The sequence below is a fragment of the Podarcis gaigeae genome, assembly GCF_964106915.1.
Source record: "Podarcis gaigeae genome assembly, chromosome: 1".
Lineage (NCBI taxonomy): Eukaryota > Metazoa > Chordata > Lepidosauria > Squamata > Lacertidae > Podarcis > Podarcis gaigeae.
This window is the reverse complement of record NC_139678.1, coordinates 73382322-73402213: the sequence shown is the minus strand read 5'-3', so window position 1 is coordinate 73402213 and position 19892 is coordinate 73382322. Positions and strand designations below refer to the sequence as shown.

Sequence of the window (19892 nt, the reverse complement as noted above, 5' to 3'; positions counted from 1 at the left end):
ACCCATATTTGTGATATTGATTTGAGATTCCTGCACTGCACAGGGTTGGACTAGAGGACCCTCAGGAACCCTACCAATTCTATCATTCTATGATCAGCTGACTCTCAATTTTGTTGTTGTTTATTCGTTTAGTCGTGTCCGACTCTTCGTGACCCCATGGACCAGAGCACACCAGGCACTTCTGTCTTCCACTGCCTCCCACAGTTTGGTCAAACTCATGTTGGTAGCTTCGAGAACACCATCCAACCATCTCATCCTCTGTTGTCTCCTTCTCCTCGTACCCTCAATTGTTCCCAACATCAGGGTCTTTTCCAAATCCACCTGCATTCTGTTTTTTTAGCGACCGCTGTATCTTATTGACACCTTTACTGCTCGTTTTACTAAGGTGGAACTAGATTTTTCAAATAGTTAATTTGTTGCATTTTATATGGCGGCCATGTGAGGATGCTGGTCCTGAAAGGTGGGGTGGAAATATTTTGTATAAACAAATGCATTTTGCTGTGAGTGGGCATCTCTTCTTTGCAGTGCTATTTTTCTAGAAAAAGAGGTGCCGGAACTCAGCCTCCCTTGTCCTCTTGGAATAGCAATGGCATCTACCTGAGAGAGTTCGGGCAAGTTCAGGCTGAAAAAAGCCCGGCTTCTTAGAACCATTGATTGCACAAAACTGGAGCCAAAAATATCAGGCTCTTATCGGGGGGATGGGCACACAATCTTGCGCCAGTCTTGTGCAATCAATGTTTCTAATCCTGGAGCAAGATCACTGCACTATTGTTCGCCATATTAAACAACATTTGGCTAGCAGTGCGTGCTCTTGCTTTGCAATGCATTTCAATTTGGGAAAGAATAGCCACTACAAGAATTGGGGGCAGGGGGAACTGAAGCAAAAAGTTAACGCATTGATTGATTCAAGCATGAAGTGGTAATCATGGATTGTGTGTCATTCATCACTAATTTGATGCTACAGCTTGTCTCTCTGGCGGAAACTATGCCTCCTAACCCGTTGGACAGCTCCTGAGACTCATTGAGCTTCTAGTGATAAAGGTGACACATACAGTGGGTTATGGAAAAGGTGGATTTAGGGTATCACGGTCAGTTTGGTCATCCTGGGCGCTGAGCCTTTGAGGCACTGAAGCGGGTGCTGCAGCTATGACACCCAATGGAACACGAGAGGCGGGGGGTGCCTGGAGGATTTTGGCATTTCACAGGGCACCACTGAAATTTGAAAGCGCCAAGGTCCATCACTGGTTATGGGGGCCTGGAAACTCTTGCTTGCTGGGCCTACAGCATCTTCCTCCCAGGAGATTGTCACTACAAGTAGGAAGGTTGGGGAAGCCTGGGAGCAGGACGTTTTCCGCAGAGGTGTCATCCCCAACTCAGCTGGGACAGACCTACACATGGCTCAGAAAGAACTGGAGTGGCACCACATGAAGGTGTGAGGGGAAATATGTAGACTGTGTGCTCCACGGAGCAGCCAAGATGAATGTAGAAGAAGAAGAAGAAGAGTTTGGATTTGATATCCCGCCTTTCACTCCCTTTAAGGAGTCTCAAAGCGGCTAACATTCTCCTTTCCCTTCCTCCCCCACAACAAACACTCTGTGAGGTGAGTGGGGCTGAGAGACTTCAAGGAAGTGTGACTGGCCCAAGGTCACCCAGCAGCTGCATGTGGAGGAGCGGAGACGCGAACCCGGTTCCCCAGATTATGTGACTACCGCTCTTAACCACTACACCACACTGGCTCTCGTTTGTAGAGCCACTTTGAGGTATTTTGGGATAGGGAGAGCATGATATAAATGATATAAATAAAATGGCAGTATTAAAGAACGTGGCAACTGAGATGGAGGCTTTTATTCTAAAAAAATAAAATACCCAAGCTTCACTGGAATGGGATATCAACAATCTGATGACTCTTGATGGCTCCTTTATCATGGCTGTTTTTGCCACTGCTATTCAAAAATATACAGTGCTCATTTTTGCAGTACAGTGGTTCCTCGGGTTACATATGCTTCAGGTTACATACGCTTCAGGTTACAGACTCTACTAACCCAGAAATAGTACTTCAAGCCTGCATACACAAGGACCCTCTTCCAGATGGGCAATTTTTTAGATGTAGAATCCTTCCCCACTACATGGTTCTGCTGGCACATCTCAAACACAATTTCACATAAATGCAATACAGTGGTACCTCGGGTTAAGAACTTAATTCGTTCTGGAGGTCCGTTTTTAACCTGAAACTGTTCTTAACCTGAGGTACCACTTTAGCTAATGGGGCCTCCCACTGCCGCCGCACGATTTTTGTTCTCATCCTGAAGCAAAGTTCTTCACCCGAGGTACTATTTCTGGGTTAGCGGAGTCTGTAACCTGAAGCGCCTGTAACCCAAGGTACCACTGTATCATTGAAAGAGGCATTCCTCAGACAACAGTGGTGGAGATAATCAAAGACATAAACTATGACCCAGAATTCCCAAATGCATATAATGATTAAAACAGAGGCAGGCTAAGAGCAATGGAATGGCCAGAAGCAGAAGGCTGTGGATAGGGTGGTTGGCTGCTGAAGAGGACAGGGCTTCTGCAGTGTTTGTAGCTGTGTGCTATTAAAGGTGCTGAAGAGCTCTCTTCTTTTGGACCTAGCCACCCTTTATGGAGATGAGATTAGAGCCCAAAGGCCATGAGTCCCTCCTTAGGGACATCTAGACAGAGAGACCTAGAGCCTACTCAGCTCCGGACAATGAGAGTCACAGAATGGAAGAAAACCAACTCATTCTATTGGGCAACGGACAACCAAAATGAGCCAACCAGTGTCTTCACAAGTATAATACACAAAGAAACTCCCAGTCGTCTGGAATACACAAAATAGTAATGTGCACCTCAGAAGTCCGAGTGCCCTGGTGAGCAAAAAAAACACATCCAGAACAGTCCACAGTGATTCGCCACATAGGTGTCCATTGCTAAACGAAGGATGCTTCTCTCTCAGATACATACTCCCCCATTTCCAAAGACTATAGTCACTTGGAAAAGTCTCCCCCTCCACCACATCAGGAGATAAAATATTAATGTTTCAAAAAAACTACTCCAAAGTCACAGCTTCTCACATGGATAGTTTTAGCAGTGGAAGGAGCGCTTGCTCCAAACGTAAAATATTCAACAGCACTTCCGAGAAGCAGGCAGGTCCACAGGTTCAACTGCAGGTTTTGTTAGACAGCTACTGCAGTCTGAAAAAGCTGCATTCCTTCAAGCTTCTCCAGAGTTCCTTTTGGGGGGGCATATATACGGGGTAACCCATTAAACCCCTAGGTAGCAATACTTTTTGATGTCACTTCCATAAGACTTCAGGAGGAGAACTGTTTGCAAGTAATTTAGGTGCAATGCAGTATCCTGTCCCTTTAAGCACAGCACACTCCCCAGGCTGGTAAAAGTAAAAGCTCTGTCTCTCCTCCTCCCTTTCTTATACTGCCCTATTTCTACTCCTCTGGAAATCTAATCCTTGCTATACCACTGATAGCAAAAGCACCCCCAGCCAAAAGCCCCCTCCAACTTCAAAAGAAGTTATCCCCCAAATGAATTCAAATTAAGCATCAGGGTTCCCTCCCTGCCTCCCTATAATGTAGGAGTTCCAGGGGAGGGATGGAGGAAAAGGCTACAAAATTATTCAAAACTGGCATCTTGCAGATAAGCCTTCAGATCAAGAAGGATCTTGCAGCAAAGGAATTCGCCAGAGGAAGAGCCAAATGCCACGTTCAAACTCATCCAATTGCAATAGCAATCCGATCTCAGCGACGACCAGGAACATCTTTGCAGTTAAGCAGCGATTGCTGAAGCTGCATGTTTAATTGAGGGTTTCGGCAAATCATCCTCAGATAGCATGGCAAGCAGAGAGAGATATTCTCTTAATATACTCACTGTGCAGCAAGGCATGAGTGCCGCGTTGGTCTCCAAGCAATCCTTTCACAGCCTTAGGCAGAGTAACCTGCTTTTCCTTCCCATCTCAGGCAATCCAGCATTACTGGAAAGCTGCCAGAAAAGAACTGATTCATCAGCCAATAAAATTGTCCAAAGCTGCCATTCCACAGGAGACCGTGCCTCTCTCCTGCTCTGGCTGCGGACGAAGGCATTAGCCAATAAGGAAAATCAGCACCACAAAGTGCAAGGAGGAGCATTGCATGCTGCCTGGGTACCCTGCAAAGGTGAGAATTTGCACCTCCGCTCCATCCACCTGTGGTCTTGCACACAGCAGACCTGGGTAGAGAAATGTGAGCTCTATGTGACTTTCCAGCACAGGGCAAAGTCTTAGCTTCTGGGGATGTGGAAAGTGAAAACAGGAAGTATAGGTTCATCATGAAACAGTGTGAAGATCCACAACAAAGATTTCACTCCAGGGGATGCTGGCGTTGAGTTGAAAATGGAGGGCCTCCCAAATTGACGTGTGTTGCTAAAAGGGGCCACAGATGTGTGGAAACTGCTTTGAGGGTCTTTCTTACATTCAAGTGGTATACAAATCTGATGAAATCTGATGACAGTTTTCCCTGTTCAGGCAAACAAAATGCACCCCAGAAACCCCAATGAGCAAGGGAAAAGGGCAAGGTTGCCCCAAGTCATTTTGGCACCTGGGGTGACCCACAAAATGACATCCGCCTCCCACTATAGCTCAGTCAGTAGAGCAGGCATAGGCAAACTCCGACCCTCCAGATGTTTGGGACTACAATTCCCATCATCTCTAGCTAACAGGACTAGTGGTCAGGGATGATGGGAGTTGTAGTCCCAAAACATCTGGAGGGCCGGAGTTTGCCTATGACTGCAGTAGCGCATGAGACTTTTCATCTCAGGGTCATGAGTTTGAGCCCTTGTTGAGTTGAGTGAAGATCTCCAGAAACAAGTGAGGAATCCAATTCAGTTCAACCCTACTCCTTAAAGTGGGAATCAAAGGCTGTGGTGGTGGGGCAAGGAAGCAGCCCAGTCTGAATCATGATGGAAGGGTGCAGATCCCAGAAGACTCCAGAAGGCGCAGTCCCTGCCATTTCTTCCCTAGAAGTGGCGATGAGCCATGCCTCCTGTTTGCTGAGAGGAGGCAGGTCCAGCCTCTGAGTGTGCCACAGCTGTTGCTGACTCCGCGGCAGCTGCACTGGTTGATGCATTCCTTGGTGGCTGGATCTGCTGCCCCGTAGATCCTGCCACCTAAGGCAGTCACCTCACTTTGTCTTATGGGTGCGCTGGCCCTGGCAAATGGTTATGAGGGTACAGCATCAGTTTGCATGAGGAAATAGCTATATTGGACTGGTTTCAACTCATTAGTCCTGCCAGCAGAAGCCCACAGAAGAACTTCCAGTAATGCAATAGTGCTTTCCTCTCTTTTCTCTCCCTGGGCACCCCCATACCCCCCAAGTTGGCTCCGGGGGTCAGGAGAACTCCCAGAAGAGTGCACTGGGGGAAGGAGAGAGGTGATCATTCCACCAGGCAAGCAAAGATGCTTGTGCAATCTGTCTAGCGTTATGTTGAATTCCTCCCAGTGGCAGCTACATGCAAAACGTAATCTCGCACTGCTGCTAGACAGGCATTCATACGATTCCTTATACTCCCCATGGCTCTAGTTAACTACCAGCAACCAGGCTCATCCATTTGGAACTAGGGGTAAAGGCTTCCAAGGCAAACAATGCGATTCTCCAAGACAGGCTCAAGTCACAAAGGTGTTGATTACAAAACGGAAATGCTGTTGCAATCTGTGGCATCTCTTCCCCATTTTGAATGAAGCTGTGATACCTTTCTCATCTTTATTCTCAATTACAAGCCCTGCACTCCGACTGGGCAATGAGATTCAGAGCTGTTAGCTCATCGCTTGACTGCTAGAATCTAGACTTTATCATTTGCACACTGAAACGGCTACTTAGGATGGATGTTACACATGCCACTTGAATGCTTCTGAGCTTCTCTCCTGCTGATGATGTGAATGGCAGAAAGGAAGTTTTAAATGTGCCTGTGTACAATTTTTTAAATGTGTCAATGATATTGCAGAAGCATGTTTTTTAGAATGGCACTTCAACTTTCCTGCGGTTTTCGTGTCACCTGTGAACAGATGCCTGCCACCTGAGGTGCATATCTAGCCTTGTACTCATTTCTTCCATATGCAGATTCAGGAATGGATCCGTGCACTGCTTATCCTCTCTGTATATGTGCGTGTGCTTGCATGCACAGGTGAGGCAGCAAGGTGGTAAACACAGGAAATATTAGTCGGCTTCCTAAAGAAAAGGATTCCTTTCACCTTGCCTGCATCTGGTGAGGTGGATAAAACGAGAGGAAACTCTAATCAGTTCCACCTGTGACAAGAATATTCCTTTATCAGTTTCTTCTCTTTGCCTCCACAGGGGCTTCGCAGAAGATACCAGACAGCATGGACAGAGTATCTTCCAAAGAAAAGGAGGGGGCAGCCCCAAGGTGGAAAAGGAAGCTCCCTCAGTAGCTGACAAGTCTCCACGCTTGCAAAGATGGTTACCTGCTGAAGACCCAATGGTTAGTCTGCCAATCTGTTGTTTTACTGGGTCATGATGATTATAGTTTACAGAAACTGAGTAAAACAACACATAAATAAGAGGTGGATCAAAAAGATCTTTGGCTGTTGGAACAATCCATTAACTGTGGCCAACAGTACCTAATAACATTTCAGTACAGGAGATGGGGGAAGAGGAAGAGGAGGAAGCTGTAGGCAGACAGGTGAGCTGACAGCAGAGGTGTCTGTTGGCTGTAGCAATGCTGATGATCCTACATCCATGTATTACAGTGGGAGCTAACCAGATTTCTGCTGGTTGAAGGTGGCCTGGCTTTACTTGTTAGCATGGGTTAGGGTTATGAAGATCCGGGTCCAGAAGAGCACCTAACTATTCTAATTATACACAGACCACTTCAGTGCTGTGTATCTAGACAGCAGATGGGGGGAGGGGATGGCAGCAGGGTAGACTGCTGCAGAAGTGGGACAGGAGTCCCTTGGGATGAAGAAGACCCAGCTAGGAATACAGAGTTAGCACTGAGCAGGTGACCTGATCACTGCACCATCAGGGAAAGCTAGTGCTATAGCTACTTCTCTTGGAATATCTACAGCTGGTACTTTTCATTAATTTCATGCCTGGTGGCATTCTGACTCCTTTGATTTAGCTATGCATATTGGACATTTGAACTTGGTTTCAAATGGACCGTGCAGTTCTAGTGGGGCTAAAGCAAAGGTGGGGAACCTGTGGCCCTCCAGATGATGTTGCCTCCAACTCCCATCAGCAACCAGCCAAGGTGGCCAATGGTCAGGAATGATGAGAGCTGTAGTCTAAAACCATCTGAAGGTCCACCACTTCCTATGACAGGGTGCAAATAAGCAGCAGCAAATGAAACAACTAAAGACATCTTTTCAGCAACCAAAATACATGCAAATAAACCACATAGCTGCTTGAACATGCATCACTCCATATAATAACATGTGGGTGTTTGTATACTCTCTCTCTCTCTCTCTCTCTCTCTCTCTCTCTCTCTCTCTCACACACACACACACACACACACACACAAACACCTGAGGCCACAGATTTTTTAAAGACTGTGTAAGGATTGAGATTTAAGTCTTTGAAACTGCCCTAGAATGAGATAAATGGAAGGGGAGTTGATTAAATTACCACGGACCACAGAGGAAGCACATACACTGAAACATATTGTGTCAATGTTTTATTTAGTTACTTTTATGTCATTGAGAAGACAATCAGACAATTAAAATTAAGGACAGTATATGCAGCAAACATCTGTACAATGAATGAAACACCGAACATTGTACATCATTTGAACACACAATTATAACAGCAACAGCCGATGCACAAAGAATACTCTCTTTTCAAAATCATGCCTTGCCTGGAAATTAAAAATAGAATAAGAAAACAAGGAGACTGGCACGCATCCAAAGAAGGGGGATGCATGGGGGGTTTTGCTTGATGTGGGCATTACAGCAGGTTCCACTGTCCAAGAGACTAGTTGCTTTTCAAACTTAATGGCAACTTCTCTCTTTTTGACAGTGGTGAAAACAGCAAACAAGCCAGCTTCTTGCCTGCATGAACTGTTCTCTCCTTCCTTTGAATCCTGACCCATAGGTTATTACTCCCAAGTTTTAAGGCTAAAAAAAAGGATGATTTGAACACTCCAAGCAACATAATTTTGCACTCTGAGGTGTTTTTATAACTTCAAAGCGTAGATCAAAAGGAAATTATATAACAAGCAGACCAGTGAGAAACTATTCCGATTCAAGCCAGTTTTGATATGTACCCTGCTGGACTCTCTCTGCAGTCCGCAAAGGAGGCAGACCAAGGCATTTTGGTGTCTGAACCCCCACCTGCAAAAAAATAACAACCCAACAGTGGTAAAAATAATAAGCCAAATAATTGACAAGTTAGCTGCCCTTTGCTGCTGCCCCAGATGAGCTTCTACACTCTGACTAAGAGGAAGATTAGGCCTGTCAGCAAAACAAATGCTTAGGATGGGCTAGCATAATACATCCGCAGACCATTGTGTTATGTTCCCGTTACAGGCAGGTAATCAAGTGCAAATGTTTAGGGCTAAGTTTTTACAGCATGAACTAAAACAGCACCCCCCCCCCTCTCTCTCACACACACAGATGGCTTATGAAAATGATGTGCACTCAGTTAGAGTTAGGCAATTTTAGGCTCTGGACTTAATAGTCCTCTTTAGATAGTAATAGGCTGAAAATGCGGCAATCCAACGCTGCTACTTTTGGGGGCCTCCCTGCTCATTCTGCTGAGTCCTGAGCTCTAAAGTCCTGCCCTGACAGCCCCATTGATTGCAGCTAGTAATGAAGGCCAGACTGCCTCTGGCCAAACCCTATGAAGCAGGCATAGGCCAACTCGGCCCTCCAGATGTTTTGGGACTACAACTTCCATCATCTCTAGCTAACAGGACCAGTGGTCAGGGATGATGGGAGCTGTAGTCCCGAAACATCTGGAGGGCTGAGTTTGCCTATGCCTGCTATAAACTTATCACTGGGCACAGTTGTCCCCTGACGAAGATGCCTATCAGGAGCTACGTTATTTTAGTAGCATCCATCAACATCTTCATGAGGTAGGGTGAATGAGCTGCAAGGGATTAACTGAAAGGAAGTAAGGGTAAGAATCTAAGTCAGGGGTGAGGAAACCTGTTGCCTTTCAGACATTGCTGAACTGCAGCTTATGATCCCTGGCAGGGGCTGATGGGAGCTGTAATTCAGCCATATCTGAAGGGTAACACCACCTTTGATCAAGGCAAAGAGCATGCAGCTCCTATGCTTCCCCCTATTTTCTTTGCCCAAGTCCTACACCCCCATAATGAGTGGAGCCTATGTGAAATTTAATTACCTCTGAACCCTGGGCCTGTGAACCTGCAACTTTTAATTTTAACTTTTAAACTTCTAATGTTTTCAACCAGCACAAATTTTAGGCATGTAGCGCTGGATCCTGATTAGCAGAACTCTACCTGTAGGATATTCTGCTGAAGAAAGCGGAAAGATGACTTTTGATTGTTCTCGTGCTTCTATAGCTCCTCTGTGTCCCCATCCCCAACTACACTGCAGGATTGGGAGACATTTCAGATCAGTGTGGAAGGTGCCACTGAAAAGTACAGGGAAAGATATTTGTAGAAAAACACTCCTCACTTCCTTCAGCGGGAGTCTGCACTGGATCTCAGTCCATTCTGTCCACAGGAAAGGACAAGTCCAGATTCCCCTCATCATTCTTAAGAATATTTGCATTGCCTTGAAAGGATGCCATTTATTTTAACAGGAAACAACGACATACATTCTGGTAACTTTTCAGACACAGCAGTCATCTATGGTAGACAGGCACTTTGTAAAAAGAGAAAAGAAAAAACCCCAATAGGCCCGTTTTGGTCTGAGACCCCATTTTGTAAGGAGAGTTCACAAGTGCAATTATTTGCATGCTAACTGTATTTATGTCGAGATGCACAAAGACTGCTAGCATCAATTATGGCATGATTAGGATCGTTGCTTATTACATTAGACAAATCTTGTGCAAAACCTCTTCCTGGATAATGATCTACAGAGACAACAACAAGGGTTTATTGGCTCTCCCCCCAAATCAAGCAGGATTTCATTTCTACTATGTAGAAGACCCCTGCATTGGAATGTGGCACATATGAAACAGATTAATCTATATTTTAGTGGGGGCCCTCTTTCAACCTTTTAAAAATATGTATATATTTGGTCCAACCACCAACATCCAAATGTCATTCTACCTAAGGCATAGATATAAAAAGCCACCAATCATAGACTTTGGTAGGAGAAAAACTGTATTAGCAACCATTTTTGAGCAATTGGTTTCCAAAAGATTTTACCCCACTGGCAGAATTTTAAATACTCCAGAGCCATGGAATGCGGCTTACTGTATACCCTTCAGCACCCTAATTCCCTCAAGCATATTGCCGGCTCTGCACAAGCTCAATGCAATTCAAAGGGTTTTTGCACCAAAGAAAGTTGAGGAGTGGAGCCCACAATGCTCCAGTACTTTACAGATAGCTCTATAACACACTCAAGAGAGTTCCTAATGCTGCCAGCGCATTGACTAAAAGAATGAACCACAACCCCTCCCACTTCCCACGCCACAAGTCCTTCATTAAGAATACCTTCATAATTTCACCATCAGTGTACCAACACAATTAATTTAATGGAGAACCCTTCAATTTCATTAATCATATCCGTTACAACTACAGCAGCATAATACAAACAAAGAAATAAACCAAAAGGTAGAGCAATTATTATATCTTTGATACAACAACATTAAAAATATATACTTCAGTTTTAACTGGCTAAAACATATTCTGCAGCTGAAAGAATCAGTAGATCTTTAGAACATTTACTTTTTATAGAAACAGAGCAAACTCAATGGACCTTCCTGGGATCACTCTGCCATAGGAGTTCTTCAGTCTTCCACAAACGACACATTTAAGAACATTAAACCACAGAACAACTAAGAAGAGATACTGAACCTGAGTAAAACTCTATGGAAATAGAGACAAGCGTTCATTCAGTAAATCAAATATTGCACTTTTAAATAAATCCTTATCACATACGAGAACATAAAAATTTCAACCTGGATAGGGTGGGTCCTTCATTCCCCCCCCCCCCACCGACAAAGAAACATACTACAACACCAACACACAAAGAAAACAAGTTAAAGCTCAGATTGAAACATAGCCCTCCTCTTCTGTGAATGACACCACTAAAGGCCATCCCTCAAGACCAACTGAGGAGATAAGCTATCAAGTGATAACCGCAACATTTGGATTAACTGCTAACTAGATAGCGGGCACTCAATGAGTTCCCAGTGAGATGGGTTGTAACTACCCGGAGAAGCAGCTGCCTCCTTCCTATCTACACACGTTGAAGCCAGCACCACTACTCTCCTGAAACTGCTGTGAAACCTGAGGGCCTGTGTGGTAATGCTGGATTTAGTGGACCTGACACACAACTGCCTCTTCACGCAGCTCAGTCCCCCCTGTCAAGTCTTTATGTAGCCAGTGTGTACTTTAACAATCCTGCTGGGCTTGTATTTACATGATTAAAAGCTAGGCAAAACATCTCCTATGTTCAATATTTGCTTTGAAATTAGCATATTCCACAAAACCAATTGGGGGGAATACTCATATTGAAGATTTGCTATTTATTATTTTTAACGTGCTTGATGTCCTTTTGTTCCACTGGCAGTTGCCACTTCATTTCTTCCCCATTTTCCTTCACTTTGCCCTCACTGACCTCAGCCACCTTTCTTCTCACTCATGCTTAGATCGGTTTAGGGAGTCACATGTTTACAGGCATGTCAGAAGTAGAATCGTGACATCACACAATGACATCTTCAGCTCACCAGATTCATTGGCAGTGAGTGAAAATGGGACTATGGACAGTGAGGTGAAGGAAAAGGAAGTTTCAGGCACAGACAAAGGCACAAATGGGTTCTGAAGAGCACTGAAAGTGCGTGAATATGCTTACAACTGGTATTAAAAGATTTTAGAAGTGGGAAGTACTAATCTCGACGCATGAATACAAAGCTAAACAAGTTTCAGCTAAACCATACAAGAAGGCTCCATTCCACAATTTAATACAATTTTATACAGCCAAGGTGTCACACGATTGCTCCAGTCCTCACACAATCAAGTGAATTTCCTCTAGGGAAAAGTCTCTGCAGACTGCAGTAAAATACAAAGAAAGAGTTGCCACCTCCATGAAGGAAGAATCAACAAAGCTATTCCAAATGAGAATTGATATTGATATTATTTAAATGTTATTTTTCAACCGAGAATTTCAATACAAAAATATAGGACTCTGATCATTTTTTCTATAGCAAAACAGCTAGAAAAAGGCACAAGTACATAATAAAATATCCTATTTGCTAATTTTTGTGTTCCCGTTTTAAATAAAACAAAAAGAACTTGAGCAGTCACTGATAACGTAGGTTTCTGTTGGCGAAAAGCCAATATACATACAAACATCTCTGGAACAGTGACCCTCAAACCTGATTTTAAGTATCTGTGTCATTTATTATTTCTGAAGTTCAAAAAGGGATCCCGTCATTTATTCAGTGATAATACACCAATCATGTGATGCTTCTTCACCTTCTTCAAATTCATCTGTAAAATACAGTGTATTTTCCCTTTAACACTATTGTAGAAACTACAGTTCCCATTGGCATTTTTAAAAATGTGTACATCTTCAGTTATTCTTTTTTTAAAAGTGGAAAAAGTCTCTGTATAGAAAGACATATAAAAACAGTGCATATTTCCTCACTTATGTAAAAGGCAGGAGTGGGAGGCTTGTCATTCCCTTGTAGTTATGCATGGTAGCCATTTGCCTTCCCAATATGTGGCAACGGTGTGAAGTTCTCATAGATTGCCATGGCATTTGTGTTTTGATAGATAAGGTCCGTTTTCTTATCTTTCTGGGATTTGATAATGTCCAAGACACACTGGTTTAGGAAGACATACTGGTCCTAAAGGAGAGAAAGAATAACAATAACATTAATAATGAATATGTAGCATACATTTCATATGATGAATCATTTTATAGAGAGATTATGCCCATTACTGCAGTCAACAACTGCAATGCATCCATACATCTTGGGCTTCTCCACTGCCATTTCATTATATGAAAGAAAAGGGGGGAAATCTTGCAGTTTTAAAACATCTGCCTCTTCCTGCCGCCCATATAGAAAGTGACTGCAAGAAAGGCATTTCTTTTTCTCCAGCATTCAAAAGAAATCAACAACAGTGGCCCTCAAGGTGAGCAATAGGAACAGAAACTGAAATAACGGTGCAGAGTTGATTGTTTAGAAATTTAGGTCTGGTGTCTGCAGTTGCATCTCCAGGTTGTCAAAAGAAATATTAAATCAACTGGAACAATGCTGAAAGCTGGTGACAATATTACTTGCTATGCCATGTGTAGGTCATTGATTTACGTGCTTAGAATAGCATCCTGCCCATACCTCTGTTTGCACCATTAAAGACCGGTGCATTCGAAGCTCATATACAGCACCGTACACATCAACAGTGTTCTCCATCTCCATTTGATGGATCAAATGGTCAATTGCAATGAATGTCCCCGTCCTTCCGACACCAGCGCTGTAAGAAAAAACAATTGCGTGTGTATTTAATGGCTTTGTGCTTGCCTTCAGTTAAGCCCTAAATCCTTGTTTATATCTCGGTTTAAGGATCACTTAACACAGCATAATTATCTTCCTTCTGTGAAAGAAACACACACACAATCTATTCTGCTGCTCTTAATACTCTCGGTGGATGCCTTTTCCTCCACAGAAGTGATGCACAGGTAGAGAGAAATAACCTGTCAAGTGGCCCTAGGGGCTATTGGCACCACGGTCCCAGGAGATGGAGCCACTGCAAAAGCTGCCTGCTTGTCTAAGGCAGGGATGGGGAAACCTATGTCTTTCCAGATGTTGTTGGGCTTCTACTCCCAAGAGACCCAGCCAGCAAGGCCAACAGCCAGGGGAAAGGAGAGCTGTAGTTCTGCAACATCTGAAGGACCACAGGTCTACAGCGTACATCTATTTAAAAAGAGACTGAGGAGACCTTGCCTTTTGCTTTTCTGACAACTGGGCAGAAAGCAAAATAATGGTCTGGTCCCTGCCCTCACTCCATTTAGTTGGACACCTCTACATGAAATAACTCTAAATATGCAAAGAGTGAGGTAAATTCATCTTGCTAGTGCTAAGATTGTGCACAGGAAATGGCCTGGAAGAATCAGGAGCTGTATCATTGTTCACCAATGGGACACGGGTGGTGCTGTGGTCTAAACCACTGAGCCTCTTGGGCTTGTCGATCAGAAGGTCAGTGGTTCGAATCCCCGCAACACCCCATTGCTCTGTCCCAGCTCCTGCCAACCTAGCAATTTGAAAGCACGCCAGTGCAAGTAGATAAATAGGTACCACTGTGGCGGAAAAGTAAACAGTGTTTCTGTGAGGTCTAGTTTCTGTCACGGTGTTCTGTTGCACCAGAAGCGGTTTAGTCATGCTGGCCACATGACCCGGAAAGCTGTCTGTGGACAAACACTGGCTCCCTCGGCCTGAAAGCAAGATGAGTGCCACAACCCCATAGTTGCTTTTGACTGGACTTAACCGTCCAGGAGTCCTTTACCTTTACCACTGTTCACCTGAAAATCAGTGACTGTATGGAAAACTAGAATGGCAATAGAAACAAGAATACCCAACTTTGCATGTGTTAAGGCCCTGTGAGTTCACATCCCTTTATAGTTACATAAGCAGTGGCACTGAAAGATTCCCACCCCAGCCCCCGCACTTCCACACAAACATAACTGTATATAGGATACCACTTAAGACTTGGAGTCTCCCCTCCCCTTCCAGAAAGTAATATTTGTACCTGCAGTGCACTAAGGTAGGAGAACTTGGAGGGTTCTGCTTCATGTATTCCTGTACTAAGTGCCTGAAGTTAATGAGGAGGTTGGTTGTTTCCGGGACACCGTGATCTGGCCAGGCTGTGAAGTGGAACTGTCGCACGGGGTGACTTTCAGATGAATCACTCTTAGAAATGAAAATAGAGGAACAGGAGTAGTCGTTAGGGTTCGGAAGAATGGTGTCACAAAGTATTTTATAATAGTAAAAAAATTAAGCCTGTAAGCCGCTTCCTGGCAATTCTGTAGCGCCTGGCACAGGAAAATGTGAGGCATGAGAATGGCTTGGTGGAATGGGGGGGGGGGGAGAGCAGGCAGGTTAAAGCTAAGTGGAAGGGTTGGGCCCCAAGGACAGCTGTGGAAGAAGAGACAGTGACAAGTTGCTCAGGGCGAACAGTGTCAGGGGAGGAAGAAACAAATGTTTAAAAGTGTATGAGACTCACACCAAGTGCCAAATACATTTCACTGAGCAAACTCCTATTTCTATCCTCTGAGTGCTTGACCTAAGACTTTGGGTTCAGTACACCTTCTGGAATTGCTGCAAGCTGAGTGTATTTTTGATGGTTTCAAATAGCTTGGATAAATCAGGGAAGTGATTTTTTTATACAGTGGTACCTCGGGTTACAGACGCTTCAGGTTACAGACTCCACTAACCCAGAAATAGTACCTCGGGTTAAGAACTTTGCTTCAGGATGAGAACAGAAATCATGCTCCGACGGCGCAGCAGCAGCAGGAGGCCCCATTAGCTAAAGTGGTGCTTCAGGTTAAGAACAGTTTCAGGTTAAGAACAGACCTCCAGAATGAATTAAGTTCTTAACCTGAGGTACCACTGTATCTTGCTTGACTATTGACTTGATGACTATGGGGGAATAGCATGATTTCAGAGAACTTATTCACATGGGAGAGGTTTGTCAAATATAGAGACTCCTAGGCTCTACTTTGCTCCTAGTGATGAATGAGGAGATTTAGGAGCCTCGTCAATCTGAAAATTATCAATTTTCCCAATTATGATGTTTCCCAATTACCCAGTGTTTAATTTCAGGGTCTCAGCAGACGTCTTCTTGCTTAATCCATTCAAATTCCTACTCTACAATTCTATGATTCTATGAAAAGTTTCAAACTTGAGTGGAGTGGATTCTGCCCATCTCTAAAATTCAGAGTTAGAAACGCTCGTTTTGTTGCCTGTTCCAAATCTGAAACAAGGTATAGATTAACCTAAAATAAATAGGTTTAACAGCAGGCAACAAATCACATTGAAAAGGTAGGTCACATATCTAATCCAGAGTCCTTGTTTCTCCTGTGAAATATCTCTGCTGCCCATATCTAGTTGTTGTTTTTCCAAAATGAGAATAATTATAATAAGGCAAACAGAAATGTCTAAAACCAGACATACCCATGCCCCAGTCATATCAGTGCCCAAAGGTTTCTGTAGTGACAAGGAGATCAGATAAGACAGCAGAACTCCTTCTCCGAACCCTCTCTCTCTGGTGTCTCTGACAAGGGAATGTGATGTACCCTATGGTTGCTGGGACCCCATAGGATTGCAGCCTAAGTGATACGTCATCAATCCAGAGTATAAGCAAAACACAGACACACACACAGAAAGAGTGAGAGCAAACAACTCACCTTTTCCATGGAGAAATCTCTTATTGTCCACTCTGGAAGGGGAATTTCTGAAGTCATGGCTACTGTTATGTCTCCATAGCTTTTGGATTGTTTATTTGGCCAATATTCCTCACATTTTGTCTAGAAATATAAATTATTAAGTCAACTTATGTGATAGGTCCACAAAAGTAAAAGGAATGTAAGAAAAGTAAGGGATGGCTTTCGGACCAGATGGGGGTGGGGTGGGGGTGGGATAGAGTACCTGGGACCAGTAAAGATGCCCCCCCATTGGTCTCCTCTCCTGTTGAGTTACGTAATTATTTAGATGTCAATGCATTTGCAGGCCAGTGCCCTTTTCCTGTCTAAAAGGTTCTTGTAGGGACTTGCATAAGAGTATCAAACACAGTTCCTAACTCACAAGTCTTTTCTGTTGCAAAGTGGTTTGGGGCAGGTATTACTATTATGATTAATACCCCACCCATGTGGCTGGGTTTCCCCAGCCACTCTGGGCAGCTCCCAACAGAATATTAAAAACACCAAACACCAAACAAATCAGGAGCAAAATAAGAGCTGGGCTGGAAGAGGGTGCTGAATCCTTCCACTTATCCCTTATTATCCACTGCAGCACCATATTGCCTAGGTAGCCTGTTTCCCACTATCACCGCCAGCAAGCATCTCAGGCTTCAAAGCAACCCCAGAGGTCTTGCAGCATGCCTGCTGAGTGGAAGCCTAAGCACGGCAGTAGCCGAGAAATGTTCTTCCGTCGCTCACAATGTTGCAGTCCCAAATCCAGAATAAGAAGCTGTTATCGTTCTGCTTTACTGTAGTGCTACACAAAAAACTTGGGACTCGGGTGGTGCTGTGGGTTAAACCACAGAGCCTAGGACTTGCCGATCAGAAGGTTGGCAGTTCAAATACACACGACAGGGTGAGCTCCCGTTGCTCGGTCCCTGCTCCTGCCAACCTAGCCGTTCGAAAGCACAAAAAGCGCAAGTAGATAAATAGGTACCGCTCCGGCAGGAAGGTAAACGGCGTTTCCGTGCACTGCTCTGGTTCGCCAGAAGCAGTTTAGTCATGCTGGCCACATGACCCGGAAGCTGTACGCTGGCTCCCTCAGCCAATAAAGCAAGATGAGCGCCGCAACCCCAGAGTCGGCCACGACTGGACCTAATGGTCAGGGGTCCCTTTACCTTTACCTTACACAAAAAACTTAAAGTAAACGTAAAGGTACCCCTGCCCGTACGGGCCAGTCTTGACAGACTCTGGGGTTGTGCGCCCATCTCACTCAAGAGGCCAGGGGCCAGCGCTGTCCGGAGACACTTCCGGGTCACGTGGCCAGCGTGACATCGCTGCTCTGGCGAGCCAGAGCCGCACACGGAAACGCCGTTTACCTTCCCGCTGGTAAGCGGTCCCTATTTATCTACTTGCACCCGGAGGTGCTTTCGAACTGCTAGGTTGGCAGGCGCTGGGACCGAGCAGCGGGAGCGCACCCCGCCGCAGGGATTCGAACCGCCGACCTTTCGATTGGCAAGTCCTAGGCGCTGAGGCTTTAACCCACAGCGCCACCTGCGTCCCACAAAAAACTTAGGGCAATACAAAACCAGGGCAATGTGGGGCATCTTTATCCTCTGCATCTGGATTCAACAACTTTATTACTGATCATGGGGTACATCTGTTAAGGCATCAATCTTAGCTTCCAATTTCCCAGGTTGTGGTCTTAAACTGGTAGGGTTTTTTTTTTAAACCATTGAATTATTATTTTTAGAATCGTTGAGCTGCAAAATTTGTGGCGGTTGTGGTGCACAGCAACATTTTGTAGCATGTTTAGGAACTTTAATGAAAACTCACCCTGCCTTGTTCAATACTTTAATGAAAACTCACCCTGCCTTGTTCAATACATTTAGTCAGCATAACAACGGTATAAATTTTCTTCTCCCAGATCATGCGCCAGAAGTCTTGCACCGTATTGGGCAAAGGGCCTTGTGCAGCGATGAACTCTTTCTTGGAGTTGTAACCCTGCAATCAAAGTATGGTCTGAATACCACTTTTCTTATTTATAAATCTGTCATTAAAACACCATGTGTGTTTTTTAATAGGCTGGGAACACTTACCGGCATATAGTTTGCATTAATGTAATCATTGGTTGGATGGTCATGGATCTGAAGTCTGACACGAGAAATATCATCTGCAAAAAAAAATTATTATTATTATTATTATTAAAAGGATGTGTCAATATATTTTCCTTTTTCCACAGCACACACCACATAAAATGAATTAAGCCACTAAATAAAGAAAACACTATGAACCAGATGAAAGAATATAGGTGGTGTAGTAATTAGGATTAAAAGTAGCGTTAGAGTCTGATCCTAGCCCACTTATCTTTGCTGATAGGGGTAGAGGGGGAGAAGGGATTCTGGCACAGTGATGGTGCCAGGTCAGTTTTTAGTAGCAGTAGGGTTGAGGAACTTACATGGCAAGACATTGTTATATCTATTTTTTGCTTTGTTCTCTTGTAGTTCAGCTGCAAATCTGGGCTGATTTGTACCAACAGGCCTGAGCTCCTGTAGCAAATAGAGAAGGAATTTAGGATTATTTTACCTCATGGCATGCAAATGGTTCTTCAACACTTGGCCATATGACATCCAACAGCACTGAACTTTGTGGGAAGGTAATTCCTAATTGTTAGGTTTGCTTATTGTTTCCCATTGCATATGGCTTTTTCACAGTTGAATTTTGGCTCTTTAAATAATGAAATCCACCTCAAAACATGAATTTCAGATTTCACAGGGACTCAAGTCCTATTTGCACCTTCCTTTTCCAACCGTTCAGCGAAGACAGGACGGTCTTAATCGTTCAGCTGTGCAGGAGGAAGCATGTGGAGTCTCCTTCTTTGGAGGTCTTTAAGCAGAGGCTTGACAACCATATGTCAGGAGTGCTCTGATGGTGTTTCCTGCTTGGCAGGGGGGTTGGACTCGATGGCCCTTGTGGTCTCTTCCAACTATGATTTTATGATTCTATTCTATGTGTTGTTGTCATCATTTAATTTATTACCTGCCCTTCACCCTAAGGGCCCGGGGTGGGTTACAACACGAGAGCTACGTAGCTGAGCTCTTATGTGGAAGAATGTAAACATTACGACGACAGAGAAAAAGCTAAGAACATTTCAGATGCATACCTCATACTCTTCTGCAAATCCACAGTTTGAGTCAGCTTTCTGTTTCTTAAAATGAGACTCAAAGTCTTCCACTTTAAATAACTTGGATCTGAAAGAAACAAAAAACAACCACCTTGTAGTAGTCGACATTATCTAGGACACACTTATTTTGCTAAAAACTCAATTTCAGGAGCAGCTGCC

At 44.2% G+C, this 19892-nt stretch overlaps 1 protein-coding gene across 1 annotated transcript in view; it reads right to left on the bottom strand.

Moving 5' to 3' along the window:
* Window positions 1–7676: 7676 nt before the first annotated feature.
* Window positions 7677–19892, bottom strand: part of LOC310837366 (receptor-type tyrosine-protein phosphatase eta-like) — an 81944-nt gene continuing 69728 nt past the window's right edge. Inside the window, exons 17-24 of the mRNA XM_083723877.1 lie at window positions 19713–19800; window positions 19008–19098; window positions 18649–18722; window positions 18419–18553; window positions 16559–16678; window positions 14902–15062; window positions 13494–13629; window positions 7677–13001 (exon numbers count right to left, since the gene is read on the bottom strand). Of these exons, the coding sequence (XP_083580003.1) occupies window positions 12843–13001; window positions 13494–13629; window positions 14902–15062; window positions 16559–16678; window positions 18419–18553; window positions 18649–18722; window positions 19008–19098; window positions 19713–19800 (964 nt within the window). The 3' untranslated portion in view covers window positions 7677–12842. The remainder of the gene's footprint in view (window positions 13002–13493; window positions 13630–14901; window positions 15063–16558; window positions 16679–18418; window positions 18554–18648; window positions 18723–19007; window positions 19099–19712; window positions 19801–19892) is intronic.